This window comes from Zootoca vivipara, chromosome 10, assembly GCF_965207765.1.
Source record: "Zootoca vivipara chromosome 10, rZooViv2.hap1.1, whole genome shotgun sequence".
NCBI classification, from domain to species: Eukaryota; Metazoa; Chordata; class Lepidosauria; order Squamata; family Lacertidae; genus Zootoca; species Zootoca vivipara.
In genome coordinates, this window is record NC_142593.1 from 62,981,001 (window position 1) to 63,006,771 (window position 25,771).

The window sequence follows — 25,771 nt, forward strand, 5'->3', positions numbered from 1 at the left end:
AGACATTGGACAGCCTTATGGGAGGGGGGGGGGAGAGAAGAGCTCCACCTACCATAGCATTGGAGTCAACAGTACAGATGGAGGCAACATGAGGCACATTCACAAGAGACAACAGGCGCATTGCAGGGCTGGAGGCTTGCAGGGGGGGCCCTGGGACCTTCCAAGTGAATCACCAACGTCCGGAACAGCCGTACGGGTGCTAGCATGCTGTGCGGACTCTTGAACACGAACATTATTATTTTATATTTATTTATATCCCGCCTTTTTGATTTGATTTATTCTATTTCTATGCCTCAAATGTATCCCAAAGCAGCTTACAAACACTAAATAACAATAATGAGAGAGCATAATAAAGCATCACAAATACAGCATGAATCATATAGAACAATAAGTAATCAGTGAAACAATCGCAATCTATTAAACGCTGTTAACAAAGGAATAACTAAAATATAAACTAAACATCACAATTAAAGCAGAAGACACATTATATGATTAACAAATCAATACAGTATTTATAATCTATCTACTCTGGCGATCCCTCGTAGCCGAGCAAGATTGTCTTCCATAAACACGGTTTGAACAATGCGTCCGTAAGGGACTGTGGAGGCCCATTCTGGATCCACACGTCCTTCCACAGTGGGGACATTGGTTTCCGGGTGGGAGTTGATCATAGTGTGGATTTCCCAAGCGTGCCTTCCTCTTAGCAGTTTCTCCCTTGCGTCCTGAGATCGAGTGTCTTCAAAGCCCAGGACACGCTTTTGTTGACCACCAGCATTATGCTTTCCATTTTTAAGTTTGGAATAGAGTAGTTGTTTTGGAAGATGATATTCAGGCATCCGAACAATATGTCCAGTCCAGCGAAGTTGATGTTGAAGAATCATTGCTTTGACACTGGTGATCTTTGCTTCTTCCAGTACACTGGCACTAGTTTGCCTGTCTTCCCAAGTGATGTGTAAAAATTTTCAGAGGCACCGTTGATGGAATCTTTCAAGGAGTTGGAGATGGCTTTTATAAGTGGTCCATGTTTCACAAGCATACAGCAAGGTTGGTAGTACAATAGATTTGTAAACAAGCACTTTGGTTTCCCTGTGAATGTCCCGGTCCTCAAACACTCTGCACTTCAATCGGGAGAAAGTCACACTTGCAGAGCTCAGGCAATGCTGGATTAAAACAATATTAAAACAGTATTAACAACCTTAACAACACAGCAACAAAAAAAATAAACTGAGCACTGTTAAGTTCATTTTTATAAATACCATATTTATTTTTGTGTGTTATCTTACTCTGTGCACTTGTCATTATGTATTTTTTAAATCTTTCAATAGCTTTTTTAAGTTCACACACACACTCTTCCCACCCCCATGACTCATAATCTTTCGCTCATTAAGATACCCCAACTCCTAATGCCCATGGCAGCACCTGCCTCCTGAGGGCTCCTTGGGCTGGAGGTGGGGCAGCAGAGGTGAGACCAACCAGCCACTGACAGCAAACAGCATCTTCCTCCTCTGGAAAGAGCTCCCTTGGGAAGACTTGTAGGGCTGGAGGGTGGAGAAAGCAAGTGCTCTCTGGCCAACACAGAGTCTCTCTGCCCTCACCCACACAGGGACTCCAGATGGCTTGCAGATAAAATAGAAACTGCTAAAAACATAGGGGGGAAGCTGCAATTAAAAAGCAACCAAGTGCCACGGGGTGGGTGCGGGGCACAGGCAATCAAAAAATATCAAAAGAATGGATTATCTTCAGAGAATATTTAAAGGTATACAGCAACAATAACACATTATTGGCAGAATTAGAATGATATCTGTAAAGTATAAAAGAATATAAAGAAATATGACAAAGGGGAAAAAATCAAAATCGTTGTAAATAATCCTGTGAGAAATAGCAACAAAAAGAACCAGATACAATGGAAAGGGTTGGAAGCATTGTTTATTACTGGAATTAGAGTACTGTATATTTTAAAATCTTCTGATGTATATGATTTCAGTTTTGTTTTGTTTGGTATTTTATATTGTGTTCGTCTGATGTATTCTTTTAGAATTTTGAAATAAAGTTTTTTAATAATAATAATAATAATAATAAATATTAAAATAAATCAATAAAAGGCAATCAAGTGCCAATAGAAGTAAAACCATATACAGAGAGGTCTGTTAAAAAATACAGGTAATTACAATAATAAACATCACCTGACAATAAAAGCATAAATATTAAAAACAACTCAAAAGCCCAAAGGACAATTAGGAGGCAGCCAGTCCGCCAGTCCAACCTCTCTAAGAAGGGAGCTCCAAAGTTGTCTCCCCCCAGAGCTCCTTGGAGGACTCCTGTTCCAGGTGGGCTGAAAAGACCCTCTTGGGTGGGGGTGTGAAGGGGAGAAAGAGGGACCCTGCCAGGGGGGGGGCTAATGAAAAACTCCCTCGACCTCATGAGGCTGCGCCAGGCAGGGTCCCAGAAGGAAAAACAACAGGGAAATTAGGAAATGAGGTTTGTGTCCTACGTGACTAATTGCTGCCTCATTACTTAATTAAGCCTTGGGGGCCGGCTGGGGTCCTTCCATCTCTGGCTCCTGATCCTGGCAGAGGGAGAACTTCCTCACGGCAGATGCTCACAAGGGGGACTTCCTGCCTGGGTTGCCTTGGCCATCCTTTGCAGAGCCTCCTGCCCTGGGCTGGATCCTTATGCCCCCTCTGTTCCCCCACCCCCATGGCCACAAGGCAGGCAAATGGCTGGCCTCTGAGCAGGTGCTTTTCCAGAGCAGCAGCAGCACCATCTGCTCTTTCGGGTGCATTAGACTGTTATAGGAATTCTAAAGTCTTATATAGAGAGCATAAATGTTCACAAATGTACAAGGCAAACACATACATAAGTATATAAACCACGTGTCTGAAGTAGTACAGGAGAGCAATCCTGAAGCCATTTTGACTCTCCCAAATGGACCTCAAATATTTCTCTGCAAGGAGGAAGGAAATGGGAAAAGCTTTCCAACTGTCTTTGGATTGTAGGGGCTTAAACCTCCCTGCAAATACAGTCTGGCAAATATCTGTTAAGCTGAGCACACTCTCAATATGCGTAAGAGATTCAGGAGCTAAGAATTGACCATCTCAGAGGAATGGCCAGGCTACCCAGAAAGGGCAACCAAGTACAGTAAGGCATTACTGTATCAGATACCTGGCAGACAGGCGAGAAGCAGCAACACACTCCAATTTCTGCTGGGGACCACTTCCTTCTGTGATGTACCCTATGTATGATGTTTTGAGGTGTGGTCTTGAGCTACAGGGTGGGCAGTCTCAAAAGTCTATATAAGAGCTTGCACACCAATGTTCTGGGTTCCTCTCCTCCCTCCCTACATGGGGGGAGTGGGGCTCCACCCAGCCAGGCGCATGGGTGCAGCATTGCAGGGGGTTGGACTAGATGATGCTGGGGGTTTCTTCCCACTCTACAGTTCTAGAATTCTGCTCTAGAAGTCCTCCACTTCTCCTCTCCCAACCCAAGTCCCTCACTCAGCCCTCGCTGGGCCTCCTGCTGCTTGGTGAGTCCAAGGGAGACTTCGGAGCAAAGCCAACCCCAGGCTTCATGATTCCTACAATCTCGGCCTGCACCTTCTATTCCTCCTAGATCAGCTAGAGGCAAAGGGCAGTAGCAGATTTAGTTGAGATTCCTTGAGTTGAGATTCCTGCACTGCAGGGGGTTGGACTAGATGGCCCCTGGGGTCCCTTCCAAATCTATGATTCTGTGAGGAGGAGGGAGCAGCTGCCAGGGGAAGCAAAGGTTCTGTTTTGCAGATTCGTTGCTCTCTGTATTTCAAACCATCTTCTCTCTCAGGGGCAAGACCTGAAAAATACATTCAAGAGCACCACCGAGCAGTCAGTGGAAATCTGCTCCAGCAGAATGCGCAGGAGTGCGTGGGCTCCAGGTTAGCTGACACGCACCAACAGCCACCCACCAGACCAGATGTTTCCTGGAGTTTCTGGAACATTCTTCTCCAGGGGTTTGGGGCCAGCCTGCGGGAGCCCCTTCCGCTTCTCAATATCTGTGCCAGGGAAAATATCAGGGAGTGGGAGATGGGAGGGGGAGAGGAAGAGGGGCTGGAGCTCACTGCTCCCCCATCCCCAAGAGAGCAGGTTTGAACTGGAACCCCCTCCAAAACCAAGTGTAGCTATTCATGCCCCCCAACCCGAAATAAGCTGTTTGGCAGGGGGCTGCTCAGAGCCCTCACATGGTAGACATGTAGCAGGTAGGACAAGTTGCTGCCCTCGCCCTGCTAGAAGTTCCTCTTCAGGAACACTCCCCACCTGCCTCCCTCCACACAGGCAGGCAGATGCACAGGTAAGAAGTGGCCTTACTCAGACCCATGGTCCACTGAGCCCAGTATTGTCTACACTGACCGGCAGCAATGACTCTCCAGGATTTCCCCTACCTGGAGGTACCTTCAGGGATGGAACCTGGGGCTTTCTGCAGGTGCTCTATTCTGGAGCGAGGGCTCCTTCCCAGAGAGAAGGGGGTGGGCACACTCTGCCTTGCTAGGACTGGAGGGGGGGCGGGAAGCCCCGCAGGTACAGTATCTCAGGGGCACACCTAGAAATGGCATCTGCTCAGGGTGTCTCTCTAAAGTTAGGCCAGAGGCTGCGACTTGGAGGAAGGGTCAAGCACCCATGTTTGGAATTAAGCCTCATGGGGGTTGCTGGATAAGACCCTGGTGAGGCTGTGCTGGCGTCCCCTCTCTCCTGCCAGGCACCATCTCTCCAGGTGGAGGTGCTCTTGCTGTTGCACTCGAAGGTAGGAGAGGATATTGTTTTGATATGATCCCTCCTCGCTCACTCTAGTGGCTACACAGCAGAGCACATTCCCTTTGCAACCTATTGGAAGCAAGTTGGTGATTCGTTAGAATCCTTTAATTAAGCAATCCTGTCTGGCTTGTCCAGTCCGGATTGTTCCTGGTAGGTTTCCCCTTTTATTTCCCTCTTAAAATAATAAGAGAACAACACAGCCTTCTTTAGAATAGAGTTTTATTCACATTCAGTTCACAGCAGGAATCTGAAGGCAGGCTTTATCTTGTGGTTACCATGAAAAGAAGTGTCAGCTACATCTCAGACTTTCTGCTTGTGGGCTCCATCCTATGCGCTGGCTAAGAGCCAGGAGAGTCCAAGAGTCGAAGAGAGAGATGGTTGCGTGGGCAGCCCTTTGATCTGGCCAGCGAGGGTCATTCCCATCGACCTGGTCACACACAAGAAGAGGAAACGCCAGAGCAGGTAGGACAGGAAGGAAGTCTTCCCAGTCTGGAGTCACATTCCCCTGGGTGCCCATTCCAGGCAACAGGAAAAGGTTATACTTGTCTGCTCTAGTAAATACACACCCCCACGTCCCAGGGGCACCCCCCTCTGCCAGATGAGTGGCATTTCTTGGAGCCCCCTCCCCACCTGCCTGCCTCCCTGTCCAGGAAGGAGAGGCGCTCTCCTGGGACTCTTTCTGAGTCACCACACAGGAAGCATCACCATGCGCTCATTTCCTCGTGGAGCCTGCAAGGCACCTGCCGGAGAGGATTTATGGGGTGCCAGCCACTCGCCCCTCCTGACACGCAGCTATTTTCCTGCCTGGGCAGCCAGTGCCAGAGCCGCTGGCCCTGAACTCCCGGGGTCTTTCCTGTCACGTCCCACCATTCTCTGGAAGAGGGCAAAGGCCCTGGCCAGGGGGGCAAGGAGGCCACGGCCAGGGCAGAGGACCCACTTCCAAGCACAGGCTCACAGGGAGCGGAAAGGGAAGGGGCACGGCTGCCAGGCTGCTCTGCAAAGCAGTGTGCTCACAAAGAGGGAGGCATCTCAGGCAGAGGAGAAATAGCTATACCAGTGAATTCTATGGCCTTTTAGAATCGGGTTGTGTGTGTGTTGATATTGGGGTTTTTGTTGTTGTTACTATGGACAAAGGGTGGTATAGATATTATTATTATTATTATTATTATTATTATTATTATTATTATTATTATTATTGGATAACAATAACAATTTATATGGCACCCATCTGACTGGGTTGCCACAGCCACTCTGGATGGCTTCCAACAAATATAAAAGCATAATTGAAATTAAAATCCTCCCTGTACAGATGTCTTCATCTGATGGGAGGGCATTCCACAGGGCAGGTGCCACTGCCAAGAAGGCCCTCTGCCTGGTTCCCTGCAACTTCACTTTTCTCAGTGGGGAAACTGCCAGAAGGCCCTCGGCGCTGGACCTCTGTGTCTGGGCTGAACAATGGGGGTGGAGACGCTCCTTCAGGTCTCCTGGGCCAAGGCCGTTTAGGGCTGTAAAGGTCAGCGCCAACACTTGTGAAATTGTAATGCTAGAGGTCTTAAGGCTCCTTTGGAACATACTGGGAAGATTTTCAACGTTGATGGAACAACCGTCAAGTTGTATCTTGTTAAATGTGTTTGCTGGTTTTTCAAATAAATAAAAACTTTAAATAATAATAATAATAATAATAATAATAATAATAATAATAATAATAATCCACTTTTGACTCTGGTTGCCAGTTTGACCAGAAGGCATACCAGGCACCCCAAAATGACCAGAACCTGTCCCCCTAGGCTTTGAAAAGGGGTGTAACATGGGAGGCCTTTAGGCAGCTGGTAGCTCTGAGGCCGGCCGAGTTGGAATCCCAGGATGAGAGGGCACAGCTGGCCCTCCAGTCTGGCTTGAGGACTTCTCAGAAGAGGCATCTGAGTGGCCACTGTGAGACTGGGGTGCAGGACTGGATGGGGACCCTTTGGCCTGATCCAGCAACCAAGCTCTTATTGCGTTCTTGTTGTCTCATGAGACTCCCCCATTGCTGGACTCCTCACCCCACGCTGCCTCTCAGGGGACAGTCAGAAAAGGATTTGTGGCCTCAGTCTCTGCGGTCACCCTTTGAGCCACTCGGCTCTTGCCTGCTCCATTCCGGCCACCCTTTGTGGAGTTGGAGACCCCCTTGGAGCCTCCTCTCTGCTCCCACATCCAAAAGCCACACAACTCTCACCCCTAGTTCCATCTTTCTCCTCCTCGCAGCCTCTCACCTGGTGGGCTCCCACTTCGCCCGACTCACTGCCCAGCTGCAGCTGCCCCACTGCGTGCTCCTGCCCCAGACAGAGCCAATGGCAATGGTGCCCCTCCAGCCCAGCAAAGGGCTCCTTCTCCAGCTGCTATGGGGGGGGTAGCTCCCACCCTCTGGGTCTCAATGGCTGCAGGAGATCCAGGCCAAGCCAGGCGGAGGGTGCCAGCAAGAGGCAAAAGCAGATTGGTGCTCCTGGGAAGGAGGGATCCTGGCCCAGCTGACTCCCCAGGAAGCTGTTGGGGCGAGCAGAAGGGCACCCAGGGAGGCCTCCCCCCCATTGGCCTGGGGGCAGAGTCTTGGGACTTGCCCAGCCCAGCCCCAAAGCAAGTGGTTCTTGGAACCTGCTGGTGTTTGCAGAGAAAACACCCCGAGATGTTGGGCTCCGGAGCCAAACCCCTTCCATGCCTAAAACAGCACTGGCACTACAGCCTTGGCATGGGGATCTCTTGGCAGTGCCCGCTGCCAGCCGGCATCCTGCATCCTGTTTGCTTCCTGCGCGGCAGCTGCCAGCCTGGCCCTGGGGGTCGAGCAGAGGTTTTTCCTCCTGCTGGGAGCTGCAATGCCCTCTTGCCCAGGGCACTGAACCCTCTCCCCTTGGTGGGTGACAGGATGCCCGGCCAGGGCCCTTGCCATCCCTGGTCTTGCCTGCAGAGACCTGAGAGTGGCACATGGGGCAGGTGGGGCTGCAAGAGAGCTGGGGGGAGACTTCCCCCCACTGCCTTCCTTTCTCCCAGCAGTTCAGACATGCCATGGTGGTTCTTGCTGGGGGGGGCGGGGGGCGGCCCTTGAGTCCTTCTGCAATAGCAACGGTGGACAAGTGCTATGGGGTGGGGAAGCCCACCTCGTCCTCTGGCATTAAAATCCCAACGGAGGGGAGGTTGCCCCATCCTCTTGCTGCCATTGCTGTGGCAGAGGCTTGGCCACTGGGATGTGCAGTGGAGTAAGGGGGCCAGGAGGGGCCTGGGTGATGCTATGGGGCAGAAAAATAGGGAGGGGGCAGGAAAGGTGCCAAGCAAGGAGAGGGCAGCCAGGGAGGGAGAGGGTGGGAAGAGAGCAGGCAAGAGGAACCTCAACAGAGGGACACAGAGCCGCCACGCTGCACCCCCCCCAAAGGGCACAGCCAAGAAATTCAGGCCATAAAACATTGTGTTGGAAGGGACCCCCAAAGGCCATCTAATCCAACCCCCTGCAATGTAGGAATCACACTACCTTTTGAGGTAACAGAATCCTAGAAGTGAGAGTTGGAAAGGATCCCAGGGGTCATCCAATCCACCCCCTGCAGTGCAGGAATCTCAGCTGAAGCATCCCTGACAGGTGGCCATCCAAGCTCTGCTTCAGGGAAGCAGGCAGAGGTCCTTCTCAGTAGTGGCGCTCACCCTGGGGAACTCCCTCCCACCAGATGTCAAGGAAATAAGCAGCTATCCTCTTTTTAAGAGACATCTGAAGGTAGCCCTGTTTAGGGAAGTTTTTAATATTTAACGCTGTATTGCTTTTAACACTCGATTGGAAGCTGCCCAGCATGGCTGGGGAAACCCAGCCAGATGGGCGGGGGTATAAATAAATTGTTGTTGTTGTTGTTGTTGTTGTTGTTGTTGTTGTTGTTGATCTCCAGTGAAGGAGAGTCCACCAGCTCCCAAGGGAGCGTGTTCCACTGTCAAAGGGCTCTTACTTCTCAAAAGGAACTGAAATGAGCTGCCAATTATTGCCATCAGGCTAGAAGGGAAGCAGCCAAGAGATTCTTCCTGGACCAAGAATCTGCCAGTACAGAATGTGGTGGCTATGAATGGGGGCAGCACTGAGAGGCCTTCGCTGGCCCTCAGTTTGGCTCTGGGCTGGATTCCATGCACTGCCCCCCCCCTCCAAAAAAAACCTACTGTACTATTATTTTATTTACTAAATTTGTATACCATCTTCATCAGAAGACCACAGGGCAGTTCGCAACATAAAAATACAAAATGAAAACACAAGACACATAATAAAACAAAAGCAATACGGGCCAATGCCCTCCCTCCCATGCACATTTCAAAGGCTGCAGAATGTTAACCAGCCCAAGGCCTGGCGCAAGAGAAATGTTTTCTCCTGGGGCCTCGAGATTCATGCCCCTCTGTGCCCATGTGCCTGGGGGCGCTGGCTTCCCCAGAGGTGAGGGGCAGCTGTGCGCATCTTCATCCCATGGCCAGGAGGCTCAGAGGAGGGAGCGATGCTGCTCAGATCGCAGGAGGGGAGAGCGTGGCTCTTGCGCACAAATCCTGCTTGTGGTCTTCCCACAATGGGCATCTGGTTGGCCACTAGGAGAAGAGGATGCTGGGCGAGGTGGGCAATGGCCCTGATCCAGCTGCAGGCTCTCCTTATGTCCCCACAAGGAGGAGGGTGGTCACAGGAGAGTTATGAATTTTAACAAGGAGAAATGTACTGGTAAGGTACTACACTTGGGCAAAAAAAATGAAAGGCACAAATACAGGATGGGAGACACCTGGCTTGAGAGCAGTACATGTGAAAAGGATCCAGGAGTCTTGGTAGACCACAAACTTGACATGAGTCAACAGTGTGATGCAGCAGCTAAAAAAGCCAATGCATTTCTGGGCTGCATCAATAGGAGTATAGCATCTAGATCTAGGGAAGTAATAGTACCACTGTATTCCGGTCAGACCTCACCTGGAATACTGTGTCCAGTTCTGGGCACCACAGTTCAAGGATACTGACAAGCTGGAACGTGTCCAGAAGAGGGCAACCAAAATGGTCAAAGGCCTGGAAACGATGCCTTATGAGGAACGGCTTAGGGAGCTGGGTATGTTTAGCCTGGAGAAGAGAAGGTTAAGGGGTGATATGATAGCCATGTTCAAATATATGAAAGGATGTCATATGGAGGAGGGAGAAAAATTGTTTTCTGCTGCTCCAGAGAAGCGGACACGGAGCAATGGATTCAAACTTCAAGAAAGAAGATTCCACCTAAACATTAGGAAGAACTTCCTGACAGTAAGAGCTGTTCAGCAGTGGAATTTGCTACCAAGTCTCCTTCTTTGGAGGTCTTTAAGCAGAGGCTTGACAGCCATATGTCAAGAATGCTTTGATGGCGTTTCCTGCTTGGCAGGGGGTTGGACTGGATGGCCCTTGGGGTCTCTTCCAACTCTATGATTCTATGATTCTATCTCAATGCCCCGCAGGGCACAGCCTCTGGGGCTCCCAACTGGAGTCCTTCCCGGAGGGCATGAATCAGCTTTTCGCAGCTTGTTAAAAAATCCCCATCCCACCTCTTGTTTTCGTGCCTCCGACCAGGAAATGAGCTTTGCCACTTTGCCAGGGAGAGTCAGCTGGAGGCCAGGCCCATAAAGCTGCCCTTTATAAGCCCCTGTGGGGCAGACATTCTGGAGGCAGACTGCGGCAGAAGGAGAAGCAGTCTCCCCCAGAACCGAGAGACCCACAGGAAGCCCCACGATGGCTGCGAAGGCAAGGCTGGGGGCAGCGGCGGCATTGGGGGCCCCTCTGAGGGGCTGCCTGCTCCTCGCACTTCTGCTCCAGCTGACGGGAGCACGGGCCCTTTGCTACTTCCACGCACAAGGTGAGGGGGCCATGGGGGAAACAGGCGGGGGTCCAAGGGGAGGGGAAACATAGAACTCTGGAGCTGGAGGGACCCCAAGGGTCATCCAGTCCAACCCCTCTGCAGTGCAGATGGCCACCCAACCTCTGCTCAAAAACCTCCAAGGAAGGAGAGTCCCCCACCTCCCCAGGGAGACGCTTCCACTGTCAACCAGCTCTTCCCACCAGAAGGTTTCCCCCGATGTTGAGTTGGAATCTCCTTTCTTGTAACTTGGGTTCGAGTCCTACCATCTAGCACAGGAGAAAACCATCTTGCTCCACCTTCCATGTGACTGCCCTTGAGAGACTGGGAGATCAGGAACAGCCCCCAGGGGCCCTTAGGCTGTGCAAATCTTCAAATGGACAGAAATATTGTAAGGAAGTGGACTCACTAGAAGGTTTTGAGTAGTAAGCCTTTACAATCAACAAAATTAAGGTAGAGAATGTATGGTAACAATTGAAATAGAGCCTAGAGACAATTAGAGAACAATCAAGGTATAATAATGATAAGAATATAATAACATTTTATTTTTATTTTAAGAAAGCTGTATTAAAATGCAGTTGAACAAGCAGAAGTAAATATGCAAGAAACCAGAGGAGGAAGTAGAGGGAAGTCGGGGGGGCAGGGGGGGTATCTGGGGGTCATGTCTTTCCTTTTTGTGAACAATGTTATGGAGATGAACATAAAATTTAATAAAAATTATTTTTAAAAAATAAATAAATCTTCAAATGGCAAAGGAGCAGATTCAGACTCAACCTTTGGAAGAACTTTGTGACAGTGAGAGCTACTCAACCGTAGACCGAACTCCCCTGGACAATAGCGGACGCTTCTTCCCTGGAAGTATTTTAAGCAGAGGTCCGGTGGCCGTCTGTTAGGGCTCCTTCAGCCGAGAGTCCTGCATTGCAGAGGGTTGGACTAGATGACCCCTGGGGCTCCCTTGCCACCCTGCAAGCCTGATCCTAGAGAGGCAGGAGACTGGCAGTGACCCAAGAGCACCCAAGGGCTCCCCGCTTGGCCGGCTGGATCTGGCTGAGAGCGCAGCTGGCAGAGCCGAGGGCCAGATCCTGCACCAGCCCTCCCTCCCTGACTGCCCTCCCTCCCTCCTTCCTTCCAGCCCCCTGCCTCTACAAGGAGAAGCACTTTGGCCCCGGAGAGTCCTGGCAGGATGCCAACTGCTCCAAGTGCTTCTGCCTGGACCCCCTCGGCGTGGGCTGCTGTGACATGTGAGTTGGGCCGGGGGGGGGGGTACATGGGAGCTGCAAAGAGCAGGGAGGGGGCATGTGTCTGGGAGGGGAAATGCAAGGAGACCCCCCCCCCCAAGTAGCAGCTCCCAGGGGGCACCACACCTGGGAAGGGCCCGGGGTGGTGAGGAGCCTGGAAGAGGCCCCCCAAGGGTGAAAATGGGGTCCGGGGCCCCTGAGGCATCCTTGCTCCAGGCTCTCCTGGCATCGCGGCACCCGGGGCCAAGGCCAGTCGGGAGAGGTGAGCAAAAGTCAGGGATTGGGACCCGGTGATGCTGCTGTCTGAGCAGATCTGAGCCTGCGATCTGAGCCTGAGATGGCAAATCTAGCAGTGCACGAGACTCTTCAACTCGGGGCGAGAGATTTGCCCCACAATGGGCAAAACATTTTCTGCACTGAAGGGGGTTGGACTGGATGACCCTCGGGGTCCCTTCCCACCCTACACTTCTTTGAGGGGCCCACTGAGAAGCAACCCACCTGCCCAAGGAGGGGGAAAGTCTGCCCCCTGTTTCTAAGTGGGGACGGGACCCGCCTAGCGAAGCTGCTCAGAGGGCCAGGGAGGGCCGAGTTCGAATCCTCTCTCGCTGGTCTCACTGGAGGAACAGCGCCAGCCCCATGGCACCCCCCCATGCGCAGCCTAGCAGGTGCAAAGTGAGTGGGGGTGTGTGGAGACCTTCACAGTCCCAGCTCACCTGCTTGCAGGGATAGCAGGATCAAGCTGAGAGGGAGATCGCAAAAGGGCAGAGCCCCCCACCCACATCAACCACCCCAAGGAGGGGAGCTGCGTGGCTGAAAGCAGGAGGATTGGGGCCTCCTCAGCACCCAGTAGCTGCAGGGAGCTTGGATCAGACCCACAGTGCCACGGGGGGGGGGGAGCAGGCCGGGAGGCGCTTTTGCTCCGAGAGGCTCAGAAGCCACTGGACTGGCTGGGCCCGATCCAGCAGCCTCTCCCCATGTTCTTATTGCCCCTCTCCTCCTCCTCCTCCTCGCAGGATGCAGCCTCCGGTCGACTTCCCCGCCTGGTGTGAAGCGCGCTACGACTTCCGGGCCTGCAAGATCTCGCTGGTGCAGAAAGCCGGGCTGAGGCTGCCCTGCGTGAACAACCTGGAGCCTGGGTGGGGGTCAGGCCAGGCCCCTGAGCAGCCCGGCAGCCGAGGGGGGGCCAAGGCCCGGCTGGGGAGGCAGAGCCTGGAAGCAAAGCGCTGAAGGGGGGGGAGCAGAGGCAGCGCCAGAGGCACCCAGAAAGAAAGAAAGAAAGAAAGAAAGAAAGAAAGAGGGGGGTCTCGCTAGCCACCATCACCAGAGGACCTCCCCCCTGTACCTGTAGAGCAAGCACTCCCCCCCCACCTCTCCCCCCCTGGCTGTGCTTACTGCCCACCCCAGCCCGCTTCCTAGGGGGGGGCACCTTGCCTCTGCCCTCCTCCAGAGATGCCAGCACCCGGACCCTCTCCTGATCCGACACCTTTGCCATGAATCCCCCCAGAAATTGGGGTCTGGCTGGGTCCCCAGCCCTGCAAATGCTGGGTCTGGTTTTATCCCCAAATATATCCAAAATGGGGTGGGCAGGGGGTGTGGAAGGTCCTGGGCTGTTGCCCCCCATTTCCAGCTTCTTCTCCCCCCCCACCCACCCCTGCTGGCTTCTCTGTTAAGCAGCCAACCCCCCCCCCCAAAAAAAAACCCTGCCTCTGGAAAAACCACCCACTAAAGGGAACCACTAAAGAGAACTAGGGGTCCAGACCACTTGATGCAGGGAGCAAGGGTGTGTGTGTGTGTGTGCTAAGACGGAAGAGGGCTGGGCCTGACCCAGAGATGGGCACAACCCACAGCCAAAGCTCTTTCTTAGGGCGTAGAGAGAGCAAGTGTCTGATTCTTCAAATAAAGACCCCATGAAACAGCAGAAAGGCTCTGGTGCTGTGGATTTCTTGGGGGGGGGAGCCAAGGGGCAAGAGGAGAAAGGGTCTCCCAGGGTTGCCATCATCCTGGGCAAAGGATGACACCTGCAGAGTGTGGGGGGGGGCAGCCACTGCAGCAGATTTTTATTAAATGACAGACACAAAACACAGCAATGCTTTGCACCCCAGAGTGACCCCCGTGGTTTGCAACAGCCCCCCCCCTCCCATGACACTTTGGGAAAAAAGGACAAAGGCAGGATGGAGGCAGGGCCCCCTTCTCCATGGGAGAAATTCACACGAGGGAGAGGGAGGGAGCCCAGCTGAAGAGCTCCCCCCCCCACTTGCACCCCAGACCTTCCAGCGAAAGCCCCCCCCCCAAATCAGGATCATGCCTCTTTGAGGCCACACGCAGGAACAGGACACTGACCCACTGACCCACGCAGAGGCGCCCTCAGATGGTGAGGGAGTTGGCGCCGGGGACCTGGGAGACGGAGGAGGCCAGGAGCGGGTTGGTGGGCAAGACCTTGATGGGCAGGTCCCAGCTGAAGGTGTCCACGTCCATCTGCTCCACCCCCGACCACCGGGAGGCTTCTTCCGAGGAGGGGGCCTCCTCCGGGGGGGCCTGCCGCTGCGACGCCTCGCGGGACGTCACAAACTCAAAGTGCAGCCGCCACTTCAGGGACACTGCAAAGAGGGGGGGGGGTCCTGTCAGCAGACGTGCTCTGGGCTCCTCCTGCTGAATAATAGCCCCCCCCCCCAACTCACACACCCCCACACACAGCAGCAGTGAGAGCGGAACCGGCACCCGGCTCCCAGGCGTTTGGAGCCGGCATGGAGCCTGTTCAAACCAAGGGAAAGGAGAACACTGGGGGGGGGGGGCTCCCTCTGCCAGCGGGTGGCAGCCAGCCAAGGGACAGGGAGGAGGGGGGCTTCCAGCAGCAGCAGCAGCAGCCCTCTTTTTGTGACTCTTTTGTGGGCACAGGAACCAGCCTCAACGCTGGCGTACTGGCCTGCCCAGCTTTGCCCACTGGGCACGGACTGGCAGCAGCTCTCGGCTATTCCGTGCAAAAGGTCGAGCCCTGCCCCTTCTGCCTGCCAAGCAGTCGCCCCCGCCGAAAGATGCCCGGCCTTCCCTCCCGGGCTCTGGAAGGACTCACCGATGTTGGTGCTGAAGCCGGGGGCCGAGCTGAGCGGGATGGGCAGGCTGAAGCTGGTGCGGGAGGTGTGCAGGCAGGACTCCTGGTGGCGGGCGTGGGTGCTGTAGGAGACGGGCTGCCCGCGCCGGGGCTGGAAGGCCTCCTGGATCCGCTCCTCTGTCTGGAGGCTCACCAGGTACTAGCGGCCAGAGAGCAGAGGGGAAGCTCAGAGGCCGGGGGGGGGGGGAGTTCCTGACTGGCACCCCACACCCTCGACTCACCCCCCCCAATTTTGCCTACCCCGCTTCCTCCACAAGGTGCCCTGGAGGCCCCCCCCCGCCTCACCTGCAGGCATGGGATGTCCCCCTCGGAGAAGTTGAAGGTCCCCACAAGGTCCTCGCCAATCTTGTAGACGGCCTTGAAGATGCAGAAGGTGCCCACTTTGCCGCGGGAATTGCTGATGTTGTACAAGTCTGGGAGCAAGGGGGGGGGGCTCAGTCAGGGGGCGGGAGGGGAAAAGGTGCGCCCCTCACCTGGAATGGAACACGGCTGCACTCCCCCCGCCCAATGAAAACCAGCCTCTTATGCAGTGGCTGAATGAGGCCAGGTGCCCCATGGCACCTTGATATATCTGAAGCCAGCTTGTTTTCCGCTGCTCCAAAGGGGAGGCCCAGACAAAAGGACTCAAGTTGCAATGGAGATTCCAGCGAAATATCAGGAAGAACTTTCCGAGTCTCCCTTGTAAAAAGGACAACATGGTGACTAGACTTTCTGTTTTTGCGCCCATAACCTAAGTTCCAGGAGTCACATGCAGGGTGGATAAAAATCAATGATTTTGAAATATATATATATATATTTTAAATCCGATTTATTTTATTTAAATCAATTTTTTTTAAAAAAATTAAATTGGATTTTTAAAATAAAATGCTTTCGGAGGAAAAATCTTTCTAAATATAGCTTTCTATTTAAGTTACATTATAATCCAAAGGCTATTCATCAGGAAATAAGGATCTGTTTTAATTTTTTTTATGTGTCTAAGTTTTTTTCCTAATTGTTTAGCCACATCAGTTAACAAACATGGAGACATATGCTATAACGTTATTGTTTTAGTTAAATAAATTGTTATTAAGGACATGATTATTTTTCTCCTTCCAATAAAGAACAGCAGAAAAGTTGTCCAAATATAAACAGTTAACCTCACAATCATTTCATAATTCTCTGTCTGTGTATTTCTAATAGTATAACCAAATCAGTAATTTTTGATATAACTGCAAAAACTACTCTGACAATTTATTACAGTGGTACCTCCAGTGGCGGACAGGATCCGTTCTGGAGGTCAGGCCGGATCCCGAGGTTTTCGCAAGCAGAGAGACTGCTTTTGCACACACACACACACACACACAGCGGTAGAGCGCTTCTGCGCATGGCAAAAACCCGGAAAAATACTTCCGGGTTTGCTGCTTACTCATCCTGAAATTTTTGTAACCGGAGGGATATGTAAGTGGAGGTAGCACAGTATTCCAAAAAGGAAACCTTCATCTGGTTGTAAATATTACGATTATACGAGCAATAATGAGTCTTTCTGTAAAAAAATGATCGAAATCAAGTCTTACTGACTAGTGACTAAAATCATGAGTTAAATCGATTTGATTTAAATTGATTCAATTGATTTGATTTCAATCAAATCCACCCTGGTCACATGGCAAACCGCTTTTCCATCCCAGGGAAGTGGGGCAGGAGAGCCAGCACTTCGGAGGACAAAGCTCGGGAATTGGGGGGGGGGGTTGAGGCGACTTACGGAGGCTCCTTCTCGACGTGGCCGCCATCAGCAGCTCGGTGGCCAAGTCGGCCAGCCGGGAATCCTTCTTGGCCCCCTCCTCCTCCTCCAGGAAAGGGTTGGAGGGGGCCACAGCCTCGTCCTGGGGGCACTGGTAGTCCTTGAGTCCTGAGGAGGGAGAGGCAGCAGGGGCTGTTTAGCAGGGGGTGGGCGTCAAGAGGTCCTCTCCCCCCACCTGGTCTGTGCAGGGACACCCCCCCCCCGCCTTACCATGCAGCACCAGCACCCGGAAGGGGACGCGAAGGAGCTTGATGGGCGAGTTGACCCTCTGGCAGCCGATGGTCAGCTTGTAGACGTACTTGACCGCCTGCCCCCGGAAGGAGGGGGGGCCGTCCACCGGCAGCGTTTCGCAGTACGAGTCTGGGAAAAGGGGGGGTCGCGAGGTGTGGGTCTCCCCACCAAGGGCTTCAGCTCCCATGGCTGGGTAGGAGGGGGCAGCCAGCAGGAGGAGAACCAGAGCAAATGAAAAAGCCTTGCCCTGTAGGGGGTGGGCTAGATGACCCATGGGGGTCCCTTTCAACTCTGCTATTCTATGACCCTTTCGGACTCCGAAAGGGCCCAATTCGCAGCATCCCCAGAAGGCCTCTTGCTGCTTCCATGTCCCCCAGGATCCTTCTTAAGCAAGCCCCCCAATACCCTTGGCCTGAGACGCTGGGGGCGTCTTCCACATGGCCCTTCCCCCACTATATTAGAGGGTTTTGTTTTGGGGGTTGGGGGGCAGCAGGCAGGCTGGGGCAGCGAAGCCTTCGAGGCAATGCAGGGCCGGGTGGGGCTGGGGTGGCCTTGGCTCAGCCCCACTGCCTGGCTTCCTCTTCCAGACCATCTCTGGGCAGCAATGGAAGTGGGAAAGTGGGGCAGGTGTGTGGGGAGCCCAGAGCCCTTCCCCACAGGAGAGGTCATCCCTTGCCTCCACCCAGCCCCAGCCAAGCCATGGGGCTCCCCTAGGGTGGGGGGGGCAAGGCAGACAGGTGAGAAGGGGCTACTCACAGGTTTTGGACTCTCCTGGATCCAGTCGCAAGTCACAGAAGAGGATCTTTGGGGGGGTGGACAGGATGCAGTGGCCCCGCTCCCCTGCAAGGCAAAGCGGCCATGGGCACAGACTCACGGCCAGGACTACCCGCCGTCCCTCTGCCACCCTGGCAGGCTCTCCTGCCTTGCCACCGGCCCCCAAATGATTTCCCCCCCCGCCCTGCCCCTCCTCCAGGCCAAGGAGGTCAGGCTCACCTCTGTTGGGGACAAAAACCGTCTCGTTCTCGGCCTGGACATCGTGCCGACTCTCTTCCGAAGGGGGCAGAGCCACCCGGCTCTCGCTGGCGTGGAACTGGCAGTGGATCTGAGCGCTGGCCCAGGCCAGCATTTCACTGGGGGGGGAAGAGGGGGGCAGGCCGTGAGGGAGGCGGAGCAGAGACCCAGGGGAAGGCGGCCCAGGAACGTGAGGAGAGCCTGCAGCTGGATCAGGCCCACCCAGTACAGCATGCTGCTCTCCCACTGGCCAGCCAGGTGCCTATGATGGGAAACCCACCGAGAAGATTGGAGCAGGAGAGCAACCCCCTCCCCTCCGGGATGCTTGAGCTGAGATTCCTGCCTTGCAGGGGGTTGGACTAGATGCCCCTCGGGAGCCCTTCCTACTCTACGATTCCAGTCTATGATTTGGATTCCAGCATCTGGGATTCAGAAGCATTGCTGCCTCTAAGAAGGGAGGCAGAGCCGAGCCGTTCTGGCTAGGAGACATCGATGGCCCTCTCCTCCAGGATGAGAGAAGGCAAACAGCCTTCAAGACATCCCAGCTCAGGGGTGGGTGGGTGTCTCATCAATGCTTTCAGATTTTCCAGAAAGGTGTCCCCTGTTCTCTGCAAAGGAGCCCCTCCACCTAGACGACTCAGGGCTTTCCAGAGCTTCTTCCCAGGAAAAGACCACGTTCTATATAAAAAGGATGTCATATGGAGGAGGGAGAAAGGTTGTTTTCTGCTGCTCCAGAGAAGCGGACACGGAGCAATGGATTCAAACTACAAGAAAGAAGATTCCACCTCAACATTAGGAAGAACTTCCTGTCAGTAAGAGCTGTTTGGCAGTGGAATTTGCTGCCAAGGAGTGTGGTGGAGTCTCCTTCTTTGGAGGTCTTTAAGCAGAGGCTTGACAGCCATATGTCAAGAATGCTTTGATGGTGTTTCCTGCTTGGTAGAGGGTTGGACTGGATGGCCCTTGGGGTCTCTTCCAACTCTACGATTCTATAATTCTATGATTCTAGGTTTCAAAAACCACAGAGGGTCTGAGGCCACAAGATGCCCCTCGAGAATAAATGGGGCTCAAGCCTGGAGTGGAGGTGACCAGGTGGGCCGGGGGGGGGGGGAGAGGGAAAATGCCCTGGTGGGGCTCTGGGAATATTTTCAGGGAGCCTCGAGGAGATGACCCCAGAAGCATGCTTGGAAAAGAACGCTCCAAAAATTCCTGATGGTGGAGGACAAGGTCACCTAGCAGGCCAGCCCTCTGTCTAACTCAGTGATGGCGAACCTATGACACGTGTGTCAGACGTGACACGCAGAGCCCACACTGCTGGCACACGCCCCCATCGGCCCATTCGCGCTGTTGTTGTTGTCTTTCTCCCCCCATTTGTTTCCCCGCTCCTGTTTTTTTTTTTTTGGCGCTTCGGCAGCTGCATGTTAGTTCCAGCAAAGGTATTATTCGTCATTTATTTCTGTTCTCTTTCCCCCCCCCAAAAGCGCAGCAGCTTTGGGGCATCCCCCCCTAAAAAAGCAAAGCAACTTTTGCACCCCCCAAAAAACCCCTCCAAAAGTTTGGTCAGCAGCTCCCCCCAAAAGCTCAACAACTCTGGGCACTTTGTGATAAATAAGGGGGTTTTGGTTTGCTTTGGTTAAATGATTAGTTTTTGGTTTATTAAATACAGTTATATATTACAATTATACATTTTTGTTATTTAAACTATAAATATTGCAAAATTATGGTTTTTTTCTCGACATGACACACCACCCAAGTTATGCTTGGTTTTTTGGCGAATTTTGACACACCAAGCTCAAAAGGTTGCCCATCACTGGTCTAACTCTTTCTGGGACTTCTACTATTTATTAACAACAACAACATCAAAAAGTGCACATTTGACCAATAAGCCAAAGAATCAAGACTCCAAACCATAAAACCCCACAGCTCAGGAGGGTGTACAGGGGTACTTCGGGTTACAGATGCTTCAGGCTACAGACTCCGCTAACCCAGAAATAGGACCTCGAGTTAAGGATGCTTCCCGTAATAGCACCTTTGCTTCAGGATGAGAAGAGAAATTGTGCGGCGGCAGCGGGAGGCCCCATTAGCTAAAGTGGGACCTCAGGTTAAGAACAGTTTCAGGTTAAGAACAGACCTCCAGAACGAATAAAGTTCTTCACCCGAGGTACCACTGTAAGTACAAAAACACAGGACAGCTCCAAAGGCATAATAAAATATTAACTCATTACAATTCGTTATGAAAATGAGAGTATTCTCTGGCTGTCAAGCTGCACCATCATTCAGAATAAAGGTTCAATATGGGCTTAAATGAGCCAGAAATTAGCTTATACTGGTGGCAATGGGTGGCTTCCGTGCCTCAATTTTTGTATACAAAATAAAGCCACATTAAAAACCAGTCATTCGAGCTGCGCCCGTTTCAGGAAGGGCAACTTGCCAAACCCTGGAATGCCAGCAATCCAAATGATCAAGATGAAAGGTCTTCCAGGATTCGAAAACAGCCCTGGGCTGCAGTGAAGAGGTGAAAAGTTCTCCCCTTTTCAAATCCCGTTCTGTTTCCTTCCACATAGAGGCTCAGAAGATGGGGGCACTTTCACAACGCAGGAGACAGGAGGGAAGCTTGCGGCACCCCAGAGCCAGCCGAGAGCCACGGAACTGCTCCGCCAGGCAAGGCAACTATGGGGTGCAGCGCTCCCCAGGCAGCCCCAGAGCCCCCCTGGCACTGCGCCAAGCTGGTCCCAGCTGCTGAGAGGACCATGAGAACCGGGGTGGGGTTGGGGTCACCCACCTGGGAGACCATGGTTGGATTCCACCTCACAGGCTGCCTTGAAACCATCAGCATCTGGTTCCTCACCTGGGGGTGCGCCTGGAGCACTCCCCCCTTCACAAAGGAGGTTCAAGCAGAGGCAGAAGCGGGGAGTGTCTGGCCTGGGGTACCAGCCGCGGCCTCTCGCCGAAAACGGGACCCCAGCCGCGGCCTCTCGCCACAGGGACCCCAGCCACACGCAGGCTAACTGGAAGGAGAGCCTGGCGGATAGCGGAAACATTCAGCTTCCTTGGCAGAAGAACAGCCAGGCACCCTTGGCCCATGGAGCAGAAACTCAAAAAGTCTGCTTCTGGTCGCCTTCTACACTCTGCCAGTGACTCCCCCCAGGGCCACTGGGGTCGTCGTCTTGCTGCTATGAGTTGCTTTTTAATTACTTTGCCATTAGCCACTTTGAAGGTCTTTCTGACGAAAAGAGTGGAATGAAAACACGGTAAATAAAACACAGCCATTTCTGCATCAAACGGAAGTGGGGGGAAGGCAGGGGTCCCGAGAGGCCGCAGAAGGAGGGATTTGCAATGCCCCACCAAGCCAGAGCTGCACCCAGGAAGGCAGACCCACTTGGCTGCCACAGCTGCTCCCTTTGGGGTGGCCAGGATGTGCCCCGGGGGTCTAGGCCAGCCCTTTGCACACTTGGCTGCTCCCCACGCTCAGGATCCAAGACAGGGGTCAGCAAACTTTTTCAGCAGGGGGCCGGTCCACTGTCTCTCATACCTAGTGGGGGGCCAGACTGTATTTTTCTTTAAAAAATAAATGAATTCCTTTGCCCCACAAATAACCCAGAGATGCATTTAAAGTAAAAGGACACATTCTACTCATGTAAAAACATGCTGATTCCCGGACCATCCGCGGGCCAGATTTAGAAGGCGATTGGGCCGCATCTGGCCCCCGGGCCTTAGTTTGAGGACCCCTGATCCAAGAGATGGCCGCCTGGTTCATGCCGGCTCCAGCTGATTGGGAGGAGAAAAACCAACGGAAGCCGGCAACACACGAGAGCAACCCAGCCAGATGGGTGGCTAATAATAATAATAATAATAATAATAATTCTATGAGTTTCTTTCTTATTCTACTGTGCCCCAAACCCAACCTGCTGCCCTCCCTTGCTGGACATCTCCCTAACACGCCCATCCTTTCTGCACCACACAGATTTAATAGACACAGAGTTGGGAGGGATCCCAGGGGTCATCTAGTCCAACCCCCTTGGATGCAGGAGTTGCAACTGCAAAGCCCATCAACAGGCCAGCTGGCTGGAAAACAAATCCCCCGCCTGAGGACTTGGGCACCTCAGGCAAAGTGCCTAAACTGGTCAAGCCAGCTTCACCGCATAACCAGGCTGGCCGGCCGGCTGCGGAGAAGCATCTCTCTCAGGATCTGGCAGGTGACAGGCCATTGCACACCAGGGCCTGAGGCCAAAAGGGGGAGGGCAAGGGAGGGCTGCCAATCCAGCTGGCATGCAGAGGCTGTACTCAACCAAACCCCTCGGAGCTCCTTTCTGAGGAGACCAGCATCCGCCAGGGCAGGCTGGCTGGGCAAAGGCCGCCCAAAGGAAGCCTGCAGAGGACCCCCTCCTCCTGAGGGAGCCCCGGCCACCCCTTCCCTCTCCCTTCAGGCTTCCCCACCCAGCGCTGAGGAGCTGCAGGCCCCCCTCTGCCACCCCAGCAGCATGGGCATGGAGCAGGCAGAATGACAACCTCAAAGGCCTGTGGCAATGCAACAAAGGGACTGTGCCCACAGAGCCCAGGCTGGCACAGCCAGTGGAGGGAGGAAAGGGGCTGGCAGCATCTGGGCTGCTCTGCTCTGCACTGGGCGGAGAAGCCTTCATTGATCCCTGTGTACTTTCAGCACTTATCCATACTGTACTTCCCCAAGTCCTTAATTGCACCCAGGTCCACCTCTGTCTGCTCAATTGCCACATAAACCGTTGCATCAGGTGCTGGGTCAGACTCAAGAACAGCCTCCCTCTCTAGATTCAGGTAGATAGCCCTGTTGGTCTGACGCAGTCGAAATAAATTAAAAAATTGTCCAGGAGCACCTTCGAGACCAACTAAGTTTGTTCTGGGTATAATCTTTTGTGTGCATCTGCGTGCACACGAAAGCTTATACCCAGAACAAAGTTAGTTGGTCTTGAAGGTGCTCCTGGACAATTTTTTAATGTTTATTTCTTTAGCCTCCCTCTCACACAAGAGGCAGCGCCAACCCTGTGGAGGAGGCCTGGTGGCAGGCTCAGGAGGAGAGCCCCAAGGCCACGGGGCACAAAGGCCGCAGCTCCCCAGCCCTGCCTCAGAGTCCTGCAGCCTTGGGCCACGCGGCTCCCAAAAAGCCGCTGCGAGGGGCAAGGAGCCTCCCTGGACCTCAGCGCATCCGGTCAGTGAGCCAAGGCCTAGCAAGCCCCCAACTCCCTGCCTAGCCCGCCTGATCCCAGAGGTCTCCCCCACTGATCCCATCCTTTATTCCATGCCCTGGATCTGTCCAGTCCTCCAGGTAGCCTGAGCGCACGGTGCCTCTTCTGGGAAGGCCCAAGGAGGACATGAGCCCCTGCTTTCAAGGGGGTGTCGATGCTCCCCACAAACGCTCCTAACTAGCATCAGAAGGCAGGCCTGCCCCTTTGAGAAAATGTGGCGGCTGAGCAGTGGGGAGGCCTGGCGGGTAGACCTGCCCACTACGAAACTTGCCCTGCAGAGGGTTGGACTAGAAGACCCCTGGGGACCCCTCCACCTCTATGATCCACCCTTTCTCAGTGAGTCAGTCCAGCATCCAGGTCAGTCTTCCAAGCCCTTTATGAATTTCACTGCTGATGCAATCAACTCTGCACCCCACCCCACCCAAAAAAATGCCAACATAGCAACACTGGACATGCCCTGCCCTAAATTGGGATACCCGCACTGGATTTCCTTGCAGGGCCGGCGTAATCCACGCTCAGCCCCAGACCTGCAATGATAAGACTTTATCTGCCCTGGCAGAGAGGTTTTTTACAATCTCAGAAAAATATTCCTTTAGGGGAGCCGCCCAGAGTGGCTGGGGAGACCCGGCCAGATGGGCGGGGTATAAATAATAAATTATTATTATTATTATTATTATTATTATTATTATTATTATTGGAAAATAAGCTCAGAGTTTAAAAGAGTGTGAACTGAATGAGTTTCTGTTTCTGAATTTACACTCAGTCCCGGCCCTCTCTGAATTGCATTGCTATTTCTCCACCAGCAAAGAGCAGCAGAACATTAATGTTCCTTCTCTAGATAATGGGCGTTTCACACTCATCTTCTCTTTGCCTAATTGGCTGGATCCACCTTCCTGAATGTCAATCATTGAGGCGGCTTCATCCATTGGCTAGAAGCACCATCAACCAGGAAGAAGCAACCGGTTCAGAAAACAAGAGCCCTTTTGGCCTCGGTGCTTTCGCTCCCATCTGCGATTCCAGAGGGACTGAGAAGCTGCGTGCAAAACTCCCCTTGTTCGAGGCGCATTTTGCAGCAGGGAAATTCATTAGCGCGAGCAGTTTCTGGGCTCTGGGTGCAAAATTGGGCCTAAGATTTCAGATCAAAACTGCAGAGTGGAAGGAGAGGAGGACCTTTTTCTACCTTCCCACTTCCAGCTACTCTCCAAAGACTGGAGAAGAGACCCTCTTAAGAATATTAAGGGGGTGGCCAGGGCCGGATTTAGGTTTGATGAGGCCCTCATCAATGGGAATGGGGCCCTTTCTATGTCCAGCTGTCCTTTATCAACAACAAATTGTCGCTGTTTTTTGTGTTGAATATATGCTATATGATAATTGATGGACCTAATAGGTATCTAAAACCATTTGCACATGCAGAATGTAGGCACCCTCTACTGCATAGCTGCCAAGTTTTCCCTTTTCTCGCGAGGAAGCCTATTCAGCATAAGGGAAAATCCCTTAAAATAAGGGATAACTTGGCAGCTATGCTCTACTGTATATAGAAAGGAGCAAACCCGTGATATTTGAGGGAGCAGGCGGGGCTCATTTCTTACTTCATAGGAGCCTACACAACAAAAAACATAGTTGCTGTATGTAGGTTTTTTCTATTTGTTTTTTATCTCATATTTTGGAAATGCACATCCAGTTTTTGTTTCCTTTAAAAAAAATTTGGGGGGCCAAGAGAGTGGGGCCCTAAACTAGAGCTCGTTTAGCTTAGACATCAATCCAGCACTTGGGGAAGGACTAGATCAGGCTTCCTCAACCTCGGCCCTCCAGATGTTTTGAGACTACAATTCCCATCATCCCTGACCACTGGTCCTGCTAGCTAGGGATCATGGGAGTTGTAGGCCAAAACCATCTGGCGGGCCGAGGTTGAGGAAGCCTGGACTAGACCATGTGAAAAAAGAACCTAATACAGTAATTTAGCTGCAGTTCTTTCATTTTCTGCTTATGAAAAAGTGCCCCTAGCCCAGGCATCCCCAAACTGCGGCCCTCCAGATGTTTTGGCCTACAACTCCCATGATCCCTAGCTAAGAGGACCAGTGGTCAGGGATGATGGGAATTGTAGTCCAAAACATCTGGAGGGCCGAAGTTTGGGGATGCCGGCCCTAGCCATTCCGTTGTTGCGCCCATAACCTCAGTTGAAGGCGCCCTTCAGCTCCTCCCTTTCCTATCTCGGTTGCTTGGCGCGTTTCTTGTGCAAATGGCTGACCCCCCAGCAGCCCCCTCCCTCCCCGGACGGCCCTCCGGCTCCCCGTCCCGCCGCGGCTCTACCTGGAGGCGGACGTGGCGTCGGGTGGCAGCGGGTTGCGCAGCGTGACGAGGCACTCGAGCGGCTCCCCGGCCAGGAAGACCGCCCCGCGGAGCAGCGCCGCCGACACCTCGATCATGGCCGGGGGGGGGGGGGGGACAGGGACCCAGGCGTCCGGGATGGGAGAGCGCGAGAGGGACCCGGCCCGGCTCCGACGGAGGCCCCGCTCGGCTTCGGCCCCCCTCGGCTGTCCTCGGAAGCGCCCGCCCTAA

General features: G+C 53.1%; 2 protein-coding genes across 15 annotated transcripts; one reads left to right on the forward strand and one right to left on the reverse strand.

Moving 5' to 3' along the window:
- Positions 1 to 492: 492 nt before the first annotated feature.
- On the reverse strand, positions 493 to 25,765 carry RGP1 (RGP1 partner of RAB6A GEF complex). Of its 14 annotated transcripts, none has more exons than XM_088653205.1 (9): positions 25,523 to 25,764; positions 17,979 to 18,115; positions 17,742 to 17,825; positions 16,965 to 17,114; positions 16,716 to 16,862; positions 15,263 to 15,390; positions 14,939 to 15,116; positions 14,209 to 14,465; positions 493 to 1,160 (listed from the first exon to the last, which is right to left on the reverse strand). In XM_088653205.1, exons 1-8 carry the CDS (start codon positions 25,636 to 25,638, stop codon positions 14,233 to 14,235), a joined length of 1,173 nt encoding a protein of 390 aa, XP_088509331.1. In that variant the 5' UTR covers positions 25,639 to 25,764; the 3' UTR covers positions 493 to 1,160; positions 14,209 to 14,232. The 14 variants fall into 14 exon arrangements, with proteins under 14 accessions (XP_088509331.1, XP_088509330.1, XP_088509326.1 ...); XM_088653204.1 differs by lacking the exon at positions 493 to 1,160 and adding an exon at positions 4,984 to 5,208; XM_088653200.1 differs by lacking the exon at positions 493 to 1,160 and adding an exon at positions 4,984 to 5,208 and having other exon boundaries at positions 14,217 to 14,465; positions 16,716 to 16,886.
- On the forward strand, positions 10,356 to 13,164 carry MSMP (microseminoprotein, prostate associated). Its single transcript, XM_088653159.1, has 4 exons — positions 10,356 to 10,681; positions 11,763 to 11,871; positions 12,085 to 12,130; positions 12,598 to 13,164. The coding sequence occupies exons 1-4, from the start codon at positions 10,507 to 10,509 to the stop codon at positions 13,093 to 13,095; spliced, it is 828 nt and encodes a 275-aa protein (XP_088509285.1). The 5' UTR covers positions 10,356 to 10,506; the 3' UTR covers positions 13,096 to 13,164.
- Positions 25,766 to 25,771: the final 6 nt, after the last annotated feature.